Consider the following 23694-nt stretch of genomic DNA (forward strand, 5'->3'; position numbering starts at 1 on the left):
GTGAAAGTGGTTGAACGTCTCCATTGATCTGTTTCACCCTCTGATGCAAGGTGTTTGCTGCTGTTTTATATCATTGTACTCTGAATGTCTTTGTGTTTGAGACTGTTGGTCAAACAAAAGGACGTTTGAAGACATCACCTTGGGCTCTGGGAAACAGATGGTTATTTTCCAATACCTGCTATTGATTCACTGATTAAAAAACAAGTCGATGAATGAATGATGGAAATGATTGTGCCTTTAGCTGTAGCCCCAGCGCAGTTCTGACTAAATCTAAGTTTATAATTGATGGATGTTTAAATGTGGAGTCCTTGTTTTTATCTAGAATATCGACTTAAGCTGAATGCACGAAAGCTGCAGCTAATTACTTCATTTTCAATTAATTATTAAATATACATTATTCTGAAATGTCAGCCAAGTTAAAAATGCAAAGTGTAAAAGCCCAACATGACGCTTGCATTTGTTTTGTCCCAAATCCAAAGATACTCACTTTACATGATGATATTAAACAGAAAAGCTCTTCATGTGTGAGATGCTGGAACCGCCAAATGCTCGGTTTGGAGATAATGAGTGCAGTAAACTTGTATTCCCCAAATCAACACATTATAAAAGAGTCTGATGCTGTGATCACTGTGTTAAAAGTGGCTTTACTGCAAAGTTGGTGTTTGCCTTAAGCAGGCTGCTCCATGACCAACACTAAATCTTTTAAATCTTTCAAGAAAGGAAAAGACTCATGATAAACTTCAACAACACACACTGAAAATGTATTTTCTCAGAACAATGTCAGACTGGTTACCTTTCAGGAGCGGAGAAGCAGAGTGAACGACAGCTAATTTCTCACCTCTAAAGAGAATCTGTGCTTCTGTGGTTTCTTAAAAAAAAAGGTGTGAAAGAAGGTGTTTTTTTAGAGAATGAAATCAGTTCAGAAACCAGGTGGTGTCAACATGTGAAAACCTTTGAGTACTTGATTTATTATTTTTTTTCTTCTTTCCATTTTTGCTCCCGACATGTGACCTTTGGTGGTCGCTTCAAACACCCGCAGACACATTAGGTGCTGCAGTTAAAGGTCGTTGTGCTGGTGATGGATCCATGTACGGCATCAGCTTAAAGGTGGAAACACAGATTCTGCTTCTGTGCGTGGATGCTAATTGCTGAACCTCATGGTTACCTTGCATGCAATTTCAGCCTCTTTGTTGTGATCTTCTCACCAGCAGATGGGGCTATCAGATCAGCTGTGACCCTTCCCTCCTCTCTCTCTCTCTCACACACACACAGACACACAAAACACCAAAGCACAGGCTCAGAAATCCTCCATTTAGCAAATGCACTGGCTTTATTGAATGTTAAATACCAGACTCCAACAAGCACCTGCACGATGAGCTTGGAAACATACAAACGCGATATTCTTTAATACTCTCAATTCTTTTCTGCTTTTTATTTGATGCACAAAAGGCAGTTAAGCTTGATTGTAATTCTTGCATGCTTGTTACAATATAAAACATGAAGCTGTGCAAGAGAGCATGAGCGCACACTGACATTTCCACTTTCTAGCGTGGCGGGAACCCTCTCTCAGCTCCTCCGGGCAGGGGGGGAAACGGCAGAAAGGGTTTCAACTAGAAACATGCTCTCAGTCACAGCAGGGAATGCTATTTTCTCAGTACAGTTATCTGCCTCGGTCCGGCAGTTGGCAGCATATATTGAGGTCAATGTAAGAGTGAGACAATGCGAGTGGGTGAAGCAGAGAGTGACGGCCAGGCGCTTCGTCAGCGTCAGAAAGCAGAAAGGTTGCACTGATTGCTGGGAGTGTCTGGGGACATGCATACCACTGGAGTTCAATGAGCGTACTGTGTGTCTGGCGCAGGTGTGAGGGCATGTGGGCGAGTCTCCTTGAGAGCGACGCAGCGTAGAGATGGAGCGAGAGAAGAGCTTCACGCGTGGACCTCCTGGACAGCAGAGCTCGGGGTGGGAGGCGGCGTTGAGGAGACTGCAGAACTCAGAAGGCCTCCATCGCCTGGCAGACCTGGGCGAACACTTCATCCGGCGACCTCTCGGCATCAATCTGCGGACAGGGACAAACCGCCTGAGACGAGGCCTTTCAAAACCCATCAGCGTCTCGACGTGCGGTCGAGGAGCTCGCAGCAGACGGGTGACCTCGGCGTGTGCGCTGGCATTTAAACGCTCACACACACACGCACACACTCAGCACCTGATGTGGCATTCAAATGCTCAAACGGGCCGTTGTAAAGGTTCAGTTCACCCCATACAGGAATTCTGTGATTATCTACTGAGCCCGCATGTCAGTGGAGACGTCAGAGGAGAAGCACCAAACATGGAAAGTTAGCCCCTGTGCCCAGAGTAACATCCTCCAACTGCTTCAAATATATTCTAAAATAATCTTCTCTGCAGAGTTGTTTAACTTTGTTTGTAGGTTCATTCACTTTGCCTCAAAAACTTGAAAAAAGAAGGCAAATTGCTTATTCAGAGAGTCTTTCTGCTGATTGATGGTTGTGTGTTTTATATACTGATGAGTAACAAATCAGAGGAAAAAACCTGAATAAATGAACGGCTAACAAATGCAGATGCTCCCTCGCGGGGCGCGAGGAGTCGCTGACTAATTTGCTGTGTGCAAATAACATGTGATGGCCTTCGCTGTGACCCAGCTGTACAGTCCTCTCCACCACCAGCGTCATCAAAACACCAAACGAGAGAAGATCTTTCAGAGCGCACACGATTCATAAATAACTAACTGTGTGGAAGAAACACACACAAAACAAATACAAAGAGTTATAACTAAAACGACTCACCACGATCCCACAGTGAAAAACTCTAAAATGGACATTTAGTCGACTTTAAGACGCCTCAAATCACGCACACATAGTTAAAAATCAGTCATTACATAAAAGTGTCCAAAGGCTGTTTAAAATAAGCCAAAGTCAAAATGATCTAAGAGGTCAAATGTAAAAGAATGATTGTATTTCAGTTAAAGGGGTGAATTTATGGAGCACACTTAAATCATTTTACTGAACAAATACCAAACATGCATCATCACAGTGAGCCACGCTGTCACTGGTGTGAAACATAACACGATGCTGTGAGTTATTTATTCATCCGCTCAGTGTCAAACAGGAAGTGTGTTGTAAAAAAAGGATTAAATAGCAGTGGCTTTATCTCACACCTGTTTGGGACTGAAGAACTCTTCATCTTGTATTAATGTGTTTTCAGCAGTCTTTTTTAATATACTGTACACACACACACACACATAGTTTCTGCCTTATTGTCTCTATTATCAATTGCAATTCGAAGTAGACATGAAAGCGATTGTAAATCTGTCTTTGTAGTTTATGTATCATTTGGAAATAGATGCTTGGTCGGACAAAACACGCAGTCTGAAGACAACACATCTCAGTGTTGCATAGCTCGGTGCTCGGTGGTTAGCAGCGTCGCCTCACAGCTAGAAGATCCCCGGTTCGATCCCGCCTGGGGTCTTTCTGTGTGGAGTTTGCATGTTCTCCCTGTGCAGCGTGGGTTTTCACCGGGTTCCGGCTTCCTCCCACAGTCCAAAAACATGCTGAGGTTAATTGATAACTCTAAATTGTCCATAGGTGTGAATGAGTGGTGTGTGGTTGTTTGTCTGTATATGTAGCCCTGTGGTAGGCTGGCGACCTGCCCAGGGTGTCCCCTGCCTTTGCCCGAGAGACGGCTGGGATAGGCTCCAGCCCCCCCGTGACCCTGCAAAGGATTCAGCGGTGTATAGATAATGGATGGATGGATGGAAATAATGAGGGGAATATTAGGGGTTTTTGTACCCAGGGTGCAGTTTGGCTACAAAACACATTAAAATTCAAAGATGAGAAGAGGAACTTTTTTGTTTTTGATAAAAATATGTTAACATAAAGAAGGCTGGGAAGTGTGTTTCAGGGGCCTATAAATGCAAATTAGTTTCAGCTGAGGTGATGAACAAGATAATCCTCATTTCTCATCGATGACCCTCAGTGGGAAGTGAACCCCCAACCCTATCAGAGTTAGCAGCATCTAGCCACACAGGCAAGGATACACACACACAGACGTACATCCAGCAGCCTTACCGTGTGCAGAAGCCTTTTGCCTTCGTAATGAGACGCCACCTCCTGGCTGTCGCTGCAGAAGCTCTCGGCCCTCCTGTGCAGGACGCCGTCTCTGTCTGAGGCGGGGTGGAAGGCGGGGGCGGATCTGCCACAGCGCCGCAGACGACTGGACATGGTGTCGGCCGAGCAGTTCAGCAGGAGCACCGCGCTGGGTTCCCCCACCTGACACACGGAGCAGGACAGGGAAGGTCAGCAACAAGTCCAGAGGACGGCAGCGCACCTTCATCCTTCCCTTTACTCTACTGTAAGTTACTGCTGCGCCGCCCCACCAGCGTCTGTATAATCAGTCTGCATCTGTCAAAAAGTGACATTTCTCTTCCATTTGTTGCTTTTTGTGCCGAGCAAATCGTTGTAATTCTGAACACGTCAGCTGTGCTTGTCGTGCGTCCCCATTTTTGTACCATTGTCTCCACAGTTTTTACTCCTGCGCTGACACCATGAGTCATATCTAATTACATTTTGCACACCGATGTCAGCTCTGCATGTTAAACATGTTTCAAAATCAAATGAGCTGAGTTGTGTTTGTCTTTCTGCTTGCTCTCTTCACTTTCGCTCTCATTGAAAACTGTGTGGATACATGATTTAAACTGGCTTTTCTTTTTCTCTTCTTCATGTTTCAGACCACATGTCAGTCAGGTCTCTGACCTTGGCCTCGTACTCGTCCGCCTGTCTCAGGTCTCTGGGGAAGCCGCTGATCACGAGACCTTTCCCCTGCCGCACCGAAGACGCCACCGCCTCACACAGCAGCTCCAGCAGTGTGTCCTGGAGATCGAACACACACACAGCACAAGCATTGACAACCATATAAACCATAATTGATGCCTCATGTGTGACTCGATTCAGATAACCTAATGAAGCAGGGATATGCACGTGTTTGCATGCAGCAGTTTGTCTGAAAATATGCCAAAAATAAAGCACAATATCAACTGAAATATGAGCCTGGAAACGATTCTTCAAGTATTTGGTATCTATTAAGGGATATATTTTTGTTTACTTTCCCAAACAGATGATAATCCGAAATAAACTTGTGTCATCCTGTTGATCCTGTCAATTAATTGTTCAGTCTATCGGCCTGAAATGTCTGAAAATAGTAAGCACATGATCCCAGAGACCAAGGTGTCCGATCAACAGTTCAAAACCAAGCAACAATAAACTAAAAGCAGAGAAAATCAGTAAACCTTGACTCATTTGAGAAGCAAACCAGCGGATGTTCGACACGATAAACAAGTAATAAAACTATTAAAATGATTGACGCCCAACTTTCTGTCAATGAACTTTAGAAAATTAGCAAAATCTAATTGACACACTGCAGAATTGGGCTGAAGCGCACAGGTTTTGGGGGGTTTGGGTTAAATATACTCCAGCTGGTACATGTATGTGTAGTGAGTGGCATTTACTGCACATAATGAGTACTTGAATGCACCATGGTGTGTTGGAGGGATGGAGTGTTTCATCAGGAGCAGCTCATATTTCTCCTACAGCCCCCCTTCTTGAGTTAATCAGCCATGCAGAGAAGTATGCATGATATATGCTTATTTAATGTACATATATAACTTGTATGCAGTATATTGAAGTATATGCACTCGCAGTTGTAGATGCATTTATCCTGTATATAGGTCTAATTTATGAATATAAAATTGTGTGCAACGTGCATTCATTTATTCATCATTAAAAATGCACACTTCACACCAAACTGCTCCAACAAAAGCTGACAACTTGCTACAACACATGTGACACACTCCACTCACTGGAACCCAAATCAAGCGCACCCTCCTCAATGAACCGGCCTATTTAAGCCTGTGACGCTCCACAAGCTCTTTTGCTTTGCTTCCCTGCTGCTGCTGTGGCACTGCTAGTTCGCTAACTCTGCTAAAGCTGCTACAAACACTTTCTGGTTCGTTTACTGCTTTTTATAATCAAGCTAACCTGCTAATAGCTAACCTGGGAGGTGCGTTAGCTTGTAGCAACTTGCTAAAGGCTTTCCTCTGAAATGCTGGGATCACGGCTGTACTTCACCAAGCTCTGGTAAGTGTTTATTGTGTCTTTGCTCTGTTCGGTCATTGTTTGCGTGGATTCAGGCTCTCTAAAGTCTGCGTCTGGTAGCCTCAGTGTCTGCTATCTGCTAACTATGCTAACTGCAGCTGCTGAATTTCTTTTTCTTCCGACTGTTTGGCGGGTGGATTATGATGCTTTCATGCGCTGCTTTGCTTTGTGCTGTAACATCATTGACTGTTGCTGTTGTTTTGTGTTAGTTCCTGTTGGCCCAGACTCAGGCTTGGGTCTCCAGTAGAGGGTTATATTATCGCCTCTATTGGGATGTAAAAATTAGTGTTTCCCTGTTTGATTTATGGAAAATAAAATGCTTCTGTCACACATTTGTCTCAGCCAGGCATTAGAATAATAATACTACTCATGGCAATTAATATGTAATATTCAACAGCTTTCTATAGTGTATTATTCCTCATATTATAATTACATTACAGTTCCTGTTTATGCTGTGGCACTCTCAACTAATGGACTAATTGATCTGCTGCTCATCAACGCTACAGTTACTTTCAGAAAGATGAGAGTGTCTCAGATTTAAATATCCTGAAGTTAAGAGTACCTTGGTGCGTAGCTGACTTGTCTGATTGCTGCATATCAAGGATAATATCAAGAGGATTGCCGGGCTTTGATCGAGCCACATCTGTTTCAGTAGCACGCTCGGCTTCCAGTTTATTAGGCCAGCGTAGCTAAAACTGGTGCAGTCTGATACAAAACTCCTGCAACAAATCGAAACCCTCATGAAGGTGTTTTGTAATAATTTCCCCCATCCATTTCCATCAGTCAGGGTAGACTGGATATTAGAAACGCTTCTCTGTCTAATGACAACACGACTGAACGGCAGCACAAACCGCTGCCCCCGAAATGACCATAAAGTTGAATCAACACGTCTCTGAAACAGTTTAATCAAAAACTGAACATTATAACCGTCACGAATGTGGGAGTTGTTGCAGGACTGTTGTATTAGACTGCGTAGGTTTCAGCTCAGCGTAAAGTACCTAATAATCTGGCAGCTGAGTGCGTGTTCCCTGCATTGCAATAAGCTGCGCCGACCTTGATGTATGCAGCTCTGCACGTACAGTACTCTGCATTCAGTTTTTCATGTATGTTTTAGGTCAGGTTGCCTTGGACTGGACACATGGAGAGAGACAGGAAGGAAACATGTGACATGACTGTTTTAACAAAGCCCAAACCTGAAGGTGATTGGACGTCTATCTGGGCAGCCACCTCGTGTGGTCTTTTCCCATGTGATGGTCTTTTCCAGTGTGATAAGAGAAAAAAGTTCTGCTCGTCTGTTCTAGTTGATGTTTATAAAATTGGTACATTTGACTGAATTCAAAACTTTTTGATTCTGGTTTAACAAAGCACAACAGCTCGCCTCTTCAATCAATTAGTCCCTGAGCATCATTATTAACACTGACGTTTGACTGACGGCACTAACGTTACGTCCTTCACTGATTTTTGAAGCGTTTTCTGATACGCTGATGTTGGCTTTCTAGAGGAAAACAGGAAGGAGGAAGGGTGGAGTGGTTCCAGCAGTGCATGTTTCTGAGATGACGTGACCTTGTCAGAAGCCAGATATGCTCTTAGCTGAATATTCATGGCCAACTCAACAACCCCCTGAGCTGCCAGAGATGCATCAAATCATACGCAGCGCTCACCCACAGGAAAATGAGCAATCCCCTGCTGTTGGTATTTTATCGCATTAAATATTAAAGATTTTTGACTTCAGCTCAAATTATGCAGCTGAGGGTGAATTTCTCTCTCACAACATGAGAAAAAAGAATCCCATTCTATATTATATGTGTTGAGGTCCTAAAGGGGAATTTCACTGCTGGAAAGATGGTCTGTGCAATAGAAAGGCAAATATTTTTTTTTAAATTGGTGCTACATGACCAAAGAAAACAGAGAAACGGGCGATATTCCCTTTTTGTACAAAGGTAGAAAACCAGAATGCACGGTGTGTCAGGTTCCAAGGCCTGACCTGAGCCTCCAGACCAGGACCACACCAGCATCATCACTGCAGAAACCCAAAGCTGCTTCTGAAGCAGACAGGCTTCTGGGTGTGAGGGCGGACTGTGCAATAATGTGCAGTCATTGTTAGTGATTTTGATTGAAAGTTACAGTCAGTTTCCTTCAGTGTTGTGCAACAGATATGACAAATATAACAGAAGTAGCAGGAATAGATTACAAAATTAAGTGCTTTTGGGATGATACCGCCTGTATATGTCTTGTGAGAAATTGTGTGAGAGGTGTGAAAACCAGCAGCTCAGCATCGTAAACGTTTGTTATCAAACAGAGATATATGGTAGAAATAAGGTTGGAAATTGGCCAGTTGGCAAGTGTCTCTTAAAGGCTGGTTTTTCTAAATGCACTGGCTGCAGTGGTGGAAGAGGTTTTTTTTTTTTTTATACTCCATTATGGTTAAAAGCCACGCATTTAAAATCTTATGTAAAAGTACAGAAGTATTATCAGCAACTGTACTTAAAGTATAAATAGTAAAAGTACTCGCTAGCACAGATGCATCAACACATAAATAGTATTTCACTGTTGTAGCTGGTCAAGGTGGAGCTCGGTTTAAATACTTCATATACAGCTGGGTAGTTTAGTCCAGTGGTTCCCTACGTGGCGGTCGGGTCAACAGAAAAATTGACAGATAAATCTGATTTAATGCGGTTGGAAAGATTGTGATGCACTCACTTTTTGGACTTTTCTGTTTGAGAGTTTCATCTATTAGGACCTTAAAAAGGTAAATAATTTAACTTAGGGGGAAATGGGCTGGAAAAAGCTTTTATGGATGTCAGTGAATTACTGTAACGCAACATTGCATTTTTTGTTCCAAATGGATCTTCTGCAGGCAGCCTCCATATGCAGCTCTAACACACTGAGTAAATGGGTCTGATGGAGGCTACTCTCACATTTGTGCAATGTGCTTCCTTGTTACCTTGTTTACCTTGTTTACCTTGTTTACTTGAGCAGAAATGAGGGTAGCATTTTCATTTTTCCCACCAGAATATCAGACATACAGCCACAACGTTTTCAACAAAGGTGTGGTTACACTTCTGAGAGTTTGCTGAACTCTTGCAGTGTGCTGCCGCTCTTAGTTTTGGATGGTAAGGAGTAGGTGGTCATCACAGGTATGCTGACAGAGGAGGAGCTGAGCCCCACCCTCAGTGAAACATCAACACAGAGCAGAGGACAGAAACCTGCCCGTAAATGACACAAAAACATTTGTTTTTTTCTCTTCTTTCAGCTTAGACACTGTGAGAAAATGCTCGTAATGGTCGAGAATCCCCTGAATTTTCTGACTTGCATCCACATTTGCTCTTCTGTCCACGCCGTGAAGGGTGGGCCTTACAAGGCACGAGGTTTCGCAGGGCAACCGAATACTTCTGCTGCCGTACGAACTTGTGGGTTTGGGGAAGTGGAGGCAGCAGAGGGAGAGGTGGAAGGTTTTTGCATATCGTATGTTCAGTTGTTGTCTCCTGCAACTTTAACCGCCTGAACCGTCTGATAAATGGAGCGAAGTAAAAAGCACAATATGTGCCTCTGAGATGTAGTGGAGTTGAAGTATAAAGTTGCATAAAATGGAAATAAAGCACAAGTACATATATATATATATATATATATATATATATATATATATATATATATATATATATATATATATATATATATATATATATATATATATATATATATATATATACACATATATATGTGTATATATATATATATATATATATATATATATACACATATATATGTGTGTATATATATATATAATATATATATATATATATATATAATATAGAGAGAGAGAGTAAATGTACTTCCAGCACTGACAGGCTGAACTCTCTGTATGTGCAGACTGATAAATGACACACACACACGTCACCAGACAGGAAGCATGTGCTGAGGGATTACAGTACACAGAACATTAAATCATACTCTCTGCACCGCCAGGCAACAGGACAGAGACACTTTATCAGCGCTCACCGGTGAACCGCACACACGACAGCGTTTTATCTCGCCGTCAGATCAAACTCTGGGCTCTGATGTGGGTGTGATTTCGTATCACAGCGGTTTTTGCGATGTTTCCTGCTGTAAACCTGGTGAGGTGCACTTCAGTAATCCCAGCGTGGGATTATTCATCCTCCGTTAAATCACTTTCTCCCTCTCTCTCCTCCACAAACTCACTCACACAACATAAAAACAAGCGGCGACGACGTGAGTGAACACATGGGACGTGACCTCAATGTGCTGTAAGAAGCTTAGACAGCTGAGCTTTGGGTTTCTCCGCTGAGATGACAGGAAGTTCAAGTAAATCTCTCCTTTAAATTGCTTGCAAATCTGTTCAACGCATAATTTTTTAAAATCTTGAAATAATGGAGGGCCTGAATGTCGGAAGAGTTGGTGTTTTATGTTGTTGTATCCCTCGCTTCCAAAACCTTGTATCCATAAATGTGACATTTTCAGGAGTTTTTACTTGAGTGAGGCTCACAATAATATAATATTAAATGTTATGATTAATTTCCTGACAGTGGTTTTTGTCAGGAACCTGCAGGCTGTCTTTGAAGGCCTCACGAATGTAAAGAACATCGCTCAATAAATCCTCCCCGGACAGATGAAAGGCTAAAAATCCAGACACCAGTTTGTCGGACAGAGAGAAGAACACGCCGACGCACTAAATATTCTTCTTCAAATTTCTCACCTGTGGAGTCCAATCAATAGGTGTGACTCACTCACTGCAAGAGCGAAGGCCACACACAAACAGCGCATCCACCTTTGAACATGTGAAGCGGGGATATGACGGAGGGCGTGAGTGAGAGGTGGGGTGTGTTTTGATGTGAAATGTCAGGCTCTTGGAGCATTGCGGTTCAATTAAAGGGCTTCCTGACGACCACAGGTATGTTACTGAGGAACAGTCACCTGCAGCAAAATGCATCACTGTTCCCAACCTCTGCAGCGGCGACGAGAGACGTGGATGCTGAATATGAGGCCGGAAGCCAAGTAACATCTCACCTCTACCGCTACCTGCCACAGTGCATTTATAATGTGATTTAGGTCCCGTTCGGAAAAAGCTATTAATATTTCAGTGGCAGGTGGGTGGTAAATTATTTGCCTGGTGCTTCGTAATTATAGGAGGAAACAGAACTGGTAAACTAAATGACTTCTGCTACAGCTGCCTTATCAAATGAATTTAATATTATTATTATTATATTACTATCCAAGCCATCATGGTGGACTCACACAGGTGTTTTCAGGACTATGTGTACAGACTTGTGCTGTTACTTTTAATCATTGTACACCTTTATTATTGACATTATTAGTACATTTGTTCTGAAAGCTGCAGTCAGACCAGATTTCTCTTCATGATTTCATAGGCAAGTGCTAACCTGCGGGCGCTAGCGTGGCTAACAGCAGCTAACAGCTTCTCAACACTTTCACTTTCACTGTCGTTAATCTCTGTCACCGTCCTCGCTGTCGCTGCAGCCAAGCAGCAAGAATGTCGACCCGAGCAGAGATCGAATCAGCCACAGTAACTGAGAACAGCTGTGCAAATGTCCTTTTATGTCAAATATCAAATGGGTTGATTTAATCTTATTTATTAGATGTGAAAAATGTCGACAAAAATCGGCAAATTCAGGGCTGCAAATAATGATTATTTTCATTATTTATTCATTTGTCTATGAAATGTCAGAAAGTTGTTAAAATTGATTCAAATATTTAAATTGTCAAAATTATCATTTTTTAAAATTATTTAAGACAAAAGAGCAGCAAATCCTCACATTTTAGAAGCTGGAACCAGCAAAAAAAGTGGCATTTTGTTCTTGAAAAACTGGCTTAAATGATCAACTGATTATAAAAATAGCTGCCAATTAATTCTCTCTGTTGACTGACTGATGAACCAACAAATGGTTTCAGTTGGAAACATTAATTTTTAGGTATGTGGAGACCAGCTGGGACCTGTCGTGAATGTGTTCATTTTCGGCTAATTGTGCCTGAACTAACACGAAGCATTGTGTTTCGGCACAGACAGGACACTGATGCTGTGTTTGCAGCTGATTGATTCGTGCTTCATGATCACTGGCTAATTCACCAGCTGCTCGCCTTCCAGCAGACTGGCAACATCCTATCAGATTCATGCAGGTGTGCAGAGCGGCCATTCTAACGCAGCACTTCCCACAGTTACTGCTCTGGTACGCTAATGTCAGCACAGTGTGCTGAAACAGCTCCCTCCACCATCCATACCTTTTCTTCATGTGCTGTATTGTTGCTTTTGTGAAATTCGCTGATATTTGATGCTCCTGTATGCGTTTCTGTCTTAATTTCTGCTTGGATGTCTTGGAGCTCCCTCTGCCACATCTATCTGCATAACTGAAATAAACTTTTCATGTTAATGCTAGTGCGCTAGTATTATTCATCACTTTTCCATCTAAGCTATAGAACATCTGTGCAGTGAATAGTTTTTCAGATTTCTTGTCCGGGTGTAAATCTTCGGCCTTTTGCTGACAGCAGAAGCCATTAGGGGTCATCCTCTCGGGACCGTTAATGTCTGCAGAAACCCTCGTGTGAATTTATTAGCTGTTGAGATAATTGACTGTGGATTAAAGCGTGACTCACAGACTGACGTTGCCATCCCTAGAGCCACGCTGTCGGCGTGGCTGAATACGTGCGATTATGATAATGAGTGCTATGCACAGTGGACCCACCTGCACCGTGTATAGCCTGGTGCTGAATCCCATTGCATGAATATATCGGATTGCCGTCCTGCTTATAAATGTTTAAATATGTTTTGCTTCACTGTGCAGAACGATGTGCAGAGTTTGACACTAGAAGTCTGTTCATCCACACTCCCGGTGCTTGGTCAGGACCCCTCTGCATCACTTTTTAAAGCACTGGGAACGTGGAGGGTGGCCCCATAGACTTCTATAGACCTCAGCCTCCAGCAGCTGTAACATTAAAATGCTGCTTATGTGTTCAAGCATCTGTAATACTAGTCCAATAATATGATATAATAATGTAACTCTGCCCAACAAGTACTTTTACTTCATTCTTTAACACATTTTTCATCATTCTTAATGCATTTGGGCTTTTACTGTAATACTTTCAGTATTAAAGAATATTTTTATGCATCAGTGCTGCTCCTTGAGAAGTATGATTTGAGTGCATCTTCCAACATGTGTGGAGGGGGTCTTTGACAAAGAATGACCCCCCTCAGTCCTCTGTGGATCAGTGGCTTGAACAGTTTCTGCTGGACTGAAGTCACATTTGGCTTTGTGCCCTGATCAACATGTTCCTGTCTTCTCAGAAATTGTGTTTTCTGAGAGTATTTGGAGTCGTTGATGGATTTATCTGGTTTACACTCTGTCAGTAAATTGGTGCAGCCAGTATAGGCTCAGGCGGCCGTGCCAGCTCTGTCTGGTACAGCGTGCATAGATGTGCAATCTCTGTGAAAGCCATTTTGAGCACTTTTGACTGTCTAATATCTCAGCCGCAGCCCTCCCTCTTCTATTTATTTCATTAAACCCTTGTCAGGAGAACATATTATATAGTACATCAGTATTTTCTCAGCCTGAGAGCTGTGACGTTATATTTTTCAGTGGCAGCATTGAGAGATTTTTCTGTCTGAATTTTCTAACTGAACTCCATCTTCAGCTGTCTGTGTTTATGAAATAATCTCTCAGATCCTGTTTTTGAAGGTATTATTTTGTTGGCTCAGCCTGGAGCACAGTGCTCACTGCTGCCACGTTGTTGCACTGATCCTCTCAGAGATCACCTGTCAATCAAACGGTGTGGGTGGTTCTGTGACATCTTTATTTTTTGTTGTTGTTCATGTTCAGCCAAATTGCGCTCACTGCTTGTCCTCAATATCCTGTTCTTGTATAAACTATGCAAAATATTTTCAGTGCTGTGGGCCTGATTCCAGCTTGATTTTTCTTCTGTCACTGCAAAACTACCTGCAGAGTAGAATCACTAACGCAGTGGCACAAAGTAGCTGAGGACATTTACTTTTCTACAGTTTGGATGGACTTGAAACTCTCCCAGTTAAATCAACAGTGCAAAGGATGAACAACTGCGTTAGAAATATTTGCGTCTTTGATATAAAGTCAAGGGTACAAGCATGTGTGCATAAAACCTTTGAAAAAAAAGTTAATTATGTCTCCCATCACAGAGCTTAAATTTCATTGTGCCCCAGGTTAAACTCAATTCACTTCTAAATTCTGGTTTAATTTTGATTGAATTCAGCAACAACGACGCTGTTTTTGTTCTCAGCTGCAACAAGGAGGTGTTTTTACCTCCACGCCGCTCTGATTTGCATCTTTAAGTATCGTTTCCCCATAGCAACGCCAATACCCTCGTGGGTATTATTGCATTTAGAGCTGTCCGCCAAAGTGACAGAAAATATCTGATTTCTTAGAAACAAAGCTGAAATAATTCAAACTGGTGGCCATAACATAAACGTATTAATAGTGAATTTAATGAGAGTCCTGTGCTTATGTTTTCAGTAACATTAATGATGACAAAAAACATTGGAAATGGGAATACAGAACAAGGAGAAATACGCCCTGTGGGCAGCACCACCATGCGGCTCTGCTCTTCATCTTTTTGATAACAGAGTGAATGTAGCGCACTGACCTCGGGCAGCTGCTCTCCTCTCTCCAGGACGTCCCGCAGGTGACGCCCTCGATCGCTGTGAGACTGCAGCTCGGCACACAGCAGGTCGCCCAGGGTGACGGGACGCAGGCCGAACCTCTCCTCCATCCGCTCACACTGCAGAGATTTCCCTGAGGCCGGACCACCTGAGAGCATGAACACACACACACAAAGACGCACAAGCAGGGATCAGTCCATCCTCACAGACAAGTTATCACTGAGACAGAATACAAAGTGAGGCGAGGACGATGAGGGAAATAGTGTGAGTGTGGGAGTGTGTGTGCGTGTCACAGGTCCGATTCACCGTTAGGGGCGAAGAGGCAGGTTATCACAGATGATGACCATCGTCTCTCCTCTAACTGAATCTACCTGCCCCACATCTCGGTTCAACAGCACAGACCACACACACACGCACATGTACGCACGTATGTTTGTAGTTTTGATGTAATACTTTTCCTTAAACCCCGAACCTAACCACAGTAACTCAATGCCGAGCCCCAGTTTGTAAAGACAGGAGGGAAAGCTGCACATTCAAAGGTCCAATGCAGCTTCTTTGCATCTTTTTTTATTAAGATAAAGCCCCTTACAACACCTGCACATCCATATATGACTGTTTAACATCTCATTCAAAAACCATGAATCTGCTGCTATAACAGCACGCAGTCAAAGGACTCAAGTCTTTATGGATCTGGGTTTGTGAGGGGGGCAATGAACACAAACTGCTGCCACAAACTACTACTGCTTCTGTCTGAAATATTATTCTAAGATGTAGCATTAGAATATCCCTGAACTGGAACTAAGGGGCCTGGCCAAACCATGAAAAACAGTCTCCCACTCTCTATGATCAATCATAATCAATAATAAAAATAATTGGCGGTTGCAGCCCTATAATGTACGATGTAATCTAACCTCAACCTTAGTCCAGCCTTAACCCTAAAGCCATGTCTTCACCATAATGTCCTCACTTTCCAGGTCTAAAACTCAGCAGCTCGGCAGCAGAGACTGGAATAAACACAACGCAAGAAGAAAAACACGCTGTTTTACTAGTCTGCCAACATTTCATAATTCAGTTTTTCCTGATTTCCTTTAAAATATTCAAAGCTGTTTCAGCAGCCTCAGCAGTCCGTCTGCTCCGCCGCTGTGCTGTGTGCAGGTCTGTGGGTGTTTTATCGCAGGTTAACTGTATTACATGGCCGTGGAGCTGTGTGAAGCATCAGTAGGAAGAGGTGATATGTCATAACCAGCCTTCAGCCCAGTAATAAAACTCAGGACGTGCTTCACGCTCATCAGTATTCTCCTCGAGCCTCGTTGCCCTCCGCCAGCATTCATAAACAAACGTCCTCATCACCATTTCTTCTGAGAGCGTGGAGAGATATGAGCAGGGCTCGGTTTGCCCAGGGACGACCGTGACCGTCAGAAAAGGTCCATAAGAAATCAAGGCGAGGGAGCGATGATGGATTCATTCTTTCAGCACATATTCACCGGCTTATATGGAAGTATTCCTCTGCTGCTTGACACTGTTGCAGGGAAGTAAAATAATTACCCACCAGGGCCGAAGCAAAAGCCCCAAGAAGCTTGTTAGTGAAGTTAGTCTGGTTGACCTCTGCTGTATAGACTGGTTCTGTGGGTAAAGATAGTTTTCTCTCTCTGAAACTATTTAGATAAAAAATTTGATTAATCAGACTTGAGAATCAAGCTATTATACAAACTATTTATACTAGACTAAATGTACAAAATTAAGTTATTAACCATATACATAGACACGTTATTTTGAACAAAACACTAATACATCAACACATTTTAAGTTGACGTGAACGTGTAAACAGATGCTTATTTACACATCCAGCTCTCGCCCCCTGAGTCCAATATTGACTCTCTTTTGGTCTCCACCAACTGAAGAGGAAAAATCTGTCTCTTTAGCTGTTAATTCTACATTATGTTCACTGCAGATATGAATGTGTATGAATTCTCCTGAATCATGTACATGTCAAAATTTATCACAAAGTTTAAGCCAGTTTAATCAGAAAACAAACGAATAACTAATTAAGTTGACAGAAAGCAGAGTGCAGATTCTGACTGTATATTGATTGCTCGAGAAGTCTTGCATATTGTTAATCACGGCTAGTTATGACACCGCCTCCATTATCCAGAAATCCATACTATTTCGGCATGGTTTCATTCTGATTTGTTTAACAGAACTCTGTAAACTTCATAATAATAAACTGACTCTTCCACAGTTACATCTGGTGTACCTCAAGGCTCGATCTTAGATCATCTTCTCTTCTATTATGTTACCATTGAAGTTATTCATAGTTATGGACTCAATGTTCCTCAAATCTTCACATTTGACTTATTATTGAAGCTAAATGTCTTCAAACTGTATAATGTTAAACATGGATACAATTTAAAAAGCTTTTTTTTTGGACCACCCAAACACATACATTTATTGAAAGATGTCTTGTGTAATTTCTTAGAGCAGAAGAGAGTCGTCAGCCTCATCCCATGAGTCCCAGATTTAGTCCACTAGACTTAAGTTATATATTATATGATTGCACTCGGCTCACCTTCTAGTTTCTCTACTGACGTTCAGTTGGTGGAGGTTTAGGTTTGAGAAACCAAAATCATCCCACCAAGTGTGCACAGCTCAGTCACAGTGTTGTTCTCAATAAGAGCCAAAGTGACAGATGGATTGTATTGGATGGAGATGGAGCAAAAGACAAAGATGAATCAAGGCAAAGAGAGCAGAGGACCATATAGTGGAAAAATATCTATCTAGTGATTTAATTTTTGAATCTGCTCCTGCTATATAATTATTTTCCCTCGAATCTACAGCAGGTATACTTTTTATATAAGAAATAAATCAGTCTAAATGTCAAATGCGCCGCAGACGGCTAGCTTCTCACTCTAATTAAGATGCTTCTGTTAGCCTCTTATCAGTTTCCATTGTTATTGATGGTTCACTAAAAAAGTTTGGAGGAATGAAGTTAGCTTTTAGTACTCAGGAAGCAACTAATGATGATCTGTTATTATAATTTTATTTTTAACTGAATGACTGTTTCATAAGAATCTGCGTTGCAGGTCCCTGGAGCTCATGGTGGCGTCCTCAAGTCACTGATTTGGTCTGATTAACAGTTAAAACCCTCAAAGGATTAAGTTTATTACAACAACATAATACCAACAACTTTAGTCACTATTAAATGTCTAATCACTGAACTAATCACTTTACTCCTTTTAACACTATTTAATCACAATCTCTTGTGGAAAGAAAATGTGGAATTCTTGTTGAAAATTGGCATTGCATCATTAAAACCAGCAGCAGGTTTTTTTAGAATTGATTACAAGGGTAGAAGTGTTAAGGGAGGGAGGGAGAGGAGGGAGGACTGAAGTGAAGGTGGGAACATGAAGGAGAAGGGCTGAGAACAGAGAGAACAGAGAAACCTCACATTAGCATTTTCCTCCGGCATCATTACCTCGTCTTTCTGAAGCTGGCTTCAACTTTTCCACCAGTTATTACTGTGGTATCACCTAAAACTCTTGACTCCCAACTTTTAATTAAAGCAGTTTCGAGTAAATAAATGCATGTGTAACATTTTCTCCTGGACAGATTTAACAGACTCTTCATTCATTTTAATAAGAGACGTCAACAAGAGCAACAATTCAGAGAGCGTTTAGTTTAATCCCTGGTTCTAATTCTGCCTCTATGTGTTATTCAGCAAGCGTTTGGTGATTTGAAACATGAACAAGAAGGCAGGTGGGGGGACATCTACCCTAAAAACTTTTTTTTTTTACAATTAATCTTGAATTAAGATGCCTCTAAAAGAATTTTGAACTGGCGGCACAAGACACTCGCAACCTGATTTAACGAAAAGACGCATTTCTCTTCTCATATCACTATTTCATCCCTTGAAGACGCCTCTCATCAGCATTTCAGAGGACAGGTAGACGGGCGGCATGTGAGTCACAGCCCTTCTTCAGCAGATAAAAGCCTGAGTCTGACAGATCGGCAGCATCAGCAGCAGGGGAGCGACGGCGGGCCGACGAGGGGACATGAAATTTTGATGTAGAAGCGAGGAGTCCTCATTCTGTGTCAGGGAGTCTCGAGACAGTGTTTTCAAAGTCAGCACCGTGTCTGATGTGGCTGGAGAGGAAACGTGACACAAATGTGACCATACAGGCAGGACGCTCTGCATGTGGAGCACCTCGCTGACTGCACACGCCGACAGATGATGGCTCATCGGGAATTAAGAGCTAAGTCACTTCTCGTACTCACCACGTCAGACGGCGACAGTTCAACCTGCACTACATAATTTAGTCCTTGCAGTTGTTCCTTGTTGCGAAGCATTTTGTAACTTGGGGTTTGAAAGTGCTCTCAAAAATGTGAAACTGTTCGATATGGAAGGTGCTTCAGGCAGCTGTGAATGTTCGGGCGCTAACATCTCGCCAACAGACACTGTTGTGGTTTTCGTACATTATCATGTCCAGTTGAATTTGGGTTTTCAAGAATTTATTACCTTGTTGCACTGTCAGCTTTGAAGCTAGGGACACCCTTTATTTTATTTCTATATTAACAAGGGATCAGTTAACTGTAATGTGAAAGGGGTCACTTTTGGTGAAGAATCCATTGAAAATCCTACCTACACTTTATATTTATTTTAATGTTTTAGTTCAGTCTCACTGCTCTCATCACAAGACCAAAAACAGCAAACAGAGGAGTGAATATTGGACTAATATTCACCGCACTGACACAGACGTGATTAAAAAGAACGTCTGTGTTGCTCTGTGACTGCTGAGCGTGTAAATAAGATGATCATATGGGAGATTTGTTGTGTTTATAGCTGGTTATGCTGCCCTCAAGTGGCCAAAAAAACTCTGCTGCGTTAAGATTTCAACTGAATTCCACCTGAATTATTTTCATTTATTAGCTCTGCCAAGGAGGTTGTGTTTTCTGTTCGGTTTGTCAGCAGGATGACAGAAAAACTGCCGGCTGGACTTTCATGAAACCTGGTGGAAGTGTGTAATATGGTTACTTTATACTTCTATTACTTTATACTTCTACTCCACTTTACATTTCAGAGGAGTATTTTTTACTCCACTACAATTTATTCAACAGGTTGACTTAATAGTTGCTTTGCATATAAACTAATTTTTATAAAAAAAACAAATATCTGATCAGTTTCTAAAATACAGTTAAATATTAAACCAGATGCTGGTCTAGTTGAACTAGCCAACTAGCCCCATTGTATCTAATAATGTAATAAATATAATATATGCTTATATACATATTGGTATACTTCATCTGCTGCTGTGCAGTTGGTATTTTTCTTCAATTACGTGCAGCCGCTAAGAGAAAGCTCCTGGTCTAACTCTGCGTCCCCAGTATTCAGACGAAGTGTTAATACAGATCAGTGGGGATTTGTCATGTTGGTTTTAACACTAACCGAATGGGTGTGAAAGAGAATACTAATTCAATAATCCTTACGGCTGTGCCTTTCATATTTTTCCCCGGCAGTGAAGTAAACGGTGGTTAATGGAGACTCTGTGTGTCTCATTAACCTTTATCTCTCTGTTCTGTCTTCATTTAGCAGATTGAGCCACACAGTCTCGCAATTGATCCGAAAAACACACTCCGCCTCCAGAGGTTGCAAGTAAATCACGTACATTTACTCATCTGCTGCACCTGAGAACAATTAGAAGTACTGATATTTGTATTTCAAATCACTTTTGCTTCAGCACATTTCAGAGAGAAGCCTTTAGCTAACCAGGAAGTCTCTGGAGTCTCTTGACTTTCATTTATCTGATGGCTTTTTATACTTATAGTCACTTTGAAAAATGAGATTTTGCATTCAACATATATTAAACTCATTACATTTTCGTGTTAAAGTGCTGCAATTATCTGCAATTAACGAATATTTTCATTATCAAGTCATCATAATTAGAAAATTTGCTTATCACCATTATAAGTGCACAGTATAGATATGATAAAACACTCAAATTGCCGAATATGTCGATCGACAGTCCAAAACCCAAAGATATTTAATCCCAAATGACATAAAACTGAGAAAAACAGCAAATCTTCACATTTAATATACTTAAACCAATGAATGTTTGACATTTAATGCTCGACAAGTGGCCAAAGCAGTGAATCAAGATTGTCTTAATTTTCCATTAATCACTGCTTACTGTAAATGTCAACTTTTCAACATTTAAACCTCTCAAGTGATCTGAGAACAGGAAAACAACCCCAAACCATGCAAATCACTTCAAGGTGCAAAGCTGGTGCAATATTAGATGGAAAACTAACACCTGCACAGTGACTCAATAAACTGATAAGCTTCCAAAACGACAAATGATTGTTCCCAAAATGCCAAAAATGCACGACCATTGAAGAGTACCAGCAACAGGTGTACCAGACCTTTGTCATCATGTAGTTAATGTTGTGAAATAGTTGTGGTTTGCTTCCGTTTAGGCACCAAATCCACTTGGTTGGGTTGGCAAACGATCGTGATTTGGGTGAAAAATAAATTTGTTACTGTTACATAAGTGATGAAACTTCAGTGCATTATGTAAGTACAGATTAGTTTCATTTCACAGGGGACACAAACAGCCGTCTCCTCAGTGAAAGTCCTGTGTTTGTTTCCCCCATCCACCCACCATCCACCCACCCCGCCTCCTCCAACACCAAATTTCTTTCTCTTTGTACTACGTCACCTGACTTCCTCCTTCTACTGCAGCCACTAGAGGTCACAGCCTAACAAACATATATGGGTCATAATAAGCTACATGTTGTGACATGTAGTGGGACTCAGCTAAAATACTGCACTTTTGTGAGTGAAGTTTTAAATTACTTTGTCAAGTTTCTTCTGTGGTCTGAAATGAGCGAGACCCTCTGCGAATGGACATCTGTTGTTCTCGCCTTCCAGCGACGATCCTGAATGCAGCATTTTCATCAGAGCTGCAGTCGAGTTTAATTTGCTTGAAACATGCAGAAAAATGTCAGCGCTATTCTGTCTCTTTCTGCTCTTCTTTGTGTGTGTGTGTGTGCGTGCTTTCAACTCTTTCTAATGAGGTAGGTTTCACCAGCGATCCACTGCATGTACGTACCCATCATGAAGATGACCTTTGGCTTCTTCTGTTCTGTACAGTAACCTGTCAGAGGAAAGAAAACCAAAGTTCAACATGTGCTGCAGATCAGCACACATGCAGCATACGGCACATGTCCCCACACACACACACAGAGGAATAACTGTGATTCCTCTCTTTTTAACGGCCGGGCTGTTGATATCATGGAGGTAGCCTAACTCAGACTCTTGAGTCTTACTCTACTCTTTCAAAGCAACAAGACTAAGTTGTGAAAACTACAGTTTCCTGTGGTGCTTCCAGCCATAATTGTTCTTATTGTGGACCGAAGCAGCATGTCAAATGACGTGGTTAAGCTACATTTAATGCCACAATTATACCTGTGGGCTAATGCAATAATAACAATTCATTCTTCATTTGGCCAAGAGGAATAATTAGATGGCAACGAGCATCGACTCGAGCCACTTTAGCCGCCATGTGTCCTCATTCCTGCTGATCTTCAGTGTTATTGCAGCTTTGCAAAAGTAATGTACTTTTTTGTTCCTGTACAAGATGTCAATCAAAGTACACCACCGGAGACCGCACCCACCATCAGAGCTTCATTTGAACACATGAGGCGAGTTCTGCTGAATGTGTTTCATGTTCTAAATGTGGCTCATGCAAATTTGACAGACAGCGTGTTGACTAGATACAGGGTTTGTTCTCCTTTAATCAAGCGGCCGTCCTTCTCACCCCCCTCCTCCTCCACTCTGTCCTCTGCCTGCGGCAAGGTGATGTTAGCGTAGCGACAGCTAGCTGACGAGATAAACATCAGGTCTAACTGGCAGCAGTGAATCAACAGATGAGCCCTCCTCCACCTCCATTACACAATCAATACAGTTGATGCAGAACAACGCTGATGAAACACACACGCACGCACGCACACACACACGCACGCACACGCACACGCACACGCACACACACACACACAGGGCAGCAGGGAGAAGTTCATTCAGGTATCTGGTGAATAACAGTTACATGACGTGTGGCATTTACTGAGATGGAACATTTTGTCTGTGATGAAATGCTGAATGGAGTCGGCTGCTGCTCTCTGAGAGCAGGCAGAGGTGGATGAAAATGTACCTGCTCATAATAGCTGTGCTGATAAGATGCTGTGCTGTGCAGCGTGTAGAGGAAGGGCAGGGAGTGTGTGTGTGTGTGTGTGTGTGTGTGTGTGTGTGTGTGTGTGTGTGTGTGTGTGTGTGTGTGTGTGTGTGTGTGTGTGTGTGTGTGTGTGTGTGTGTGTGTGTGTGTGTGTGTGTGTGTGTGTGTGTGTGAGAATCAATCCAAATCTATCACTCGATCGACTCACTTTCTGCGGCTCCTTCGGCGTAGCCAGTTTCTTCCTCCCCTTCAACCTGGACAGAAGGAGAGAATCAGACCAACACGGTTCACCTTCTGTCACAGTATGATGTATCATCTCTGTGCTTCGCCACCATGGCGATCACACATTCAATGAATATTTGAACAAGAACCTGAGATAAAGGAAGAGACAGAAGTATGTGGACACTAGAGCTGAAACAATTAGTGAAGTAATCAGTTAGTCAATTGACAAATAATACACGAAACTGCAATTGTTGGATGATTTTTCAATAAAATGACAAACTTTCCTCATCCATTCTCTAAATCGTGAGGATTTCCTGGTTGGTTTTGCTGCCTGTAAACTGAGTATCTTTGAATTTTGGACTCTTGTTTTGAAGATTTCATTATTATCCGTTAGTTGCAGCTCTATGCGTATAGCTCTATGCTAAAT

At 42.1% G+C, this 23694-nt stretch overlaps 1 protein-coding gene across 1 annotated transcript in view; it reads right to left on the reverse strand.

Moving 5' to 3' along the window:
- Nucleotides 1-1333: 1333 nt before the first annotated feature.
- Nucleotides 1334-23694, reverse strand: part of ak5 (adenylate kinase 5) — a 72281-nt gene continuing 49920 nt past the window's right edge. Inside the window, exons 9-14 of the mRNA XM_041949446.1 lie at nucleotides 23254-23299; nucleotides 21927-21971; nucleotides 14808-14971; nucleotides 4767-4883; nucleotides 4083-4283; nucleotides 1334-2056 (exon numbers count right to left, since the gene is read on the reverse strand). Coding sequence (XP_041805380.1) covers nucleotides 1991-2056; nucleotides 4083-4283; nucleotides 4767-4883; nucleotides 14808-14971; nucleotides 21927-21971; nucleotides 23254-23299 — 639 coding nt within the window. The 3' untranslated portion in view covers nucleotides 1334-1990. The remainder of the gene's footprint in view (nucleotides 2057-4082; nucleotides 4284-4766; nucleotides 4884-14807; nucleotides 14972-21926; nucleotides 21972-23253; nucleotides 23300-23694) is intronic.

This window comes from Chelmon rostratus, chromosome 12, assembly GCF_017976325.1.
Source record: "Chelmon rostratus isolate fCheRos1 chromosome 12, fCheRos1.pri, whole genome shotgun sequence".
Classification (NCBI taxonomy): domain Eukaryota; kingdom Metazoa; phylum Chordata; class Actinopteri; order Chaetodontiformes; family Chaetodontidae; genus Chelmon; species Chelmon rostratus.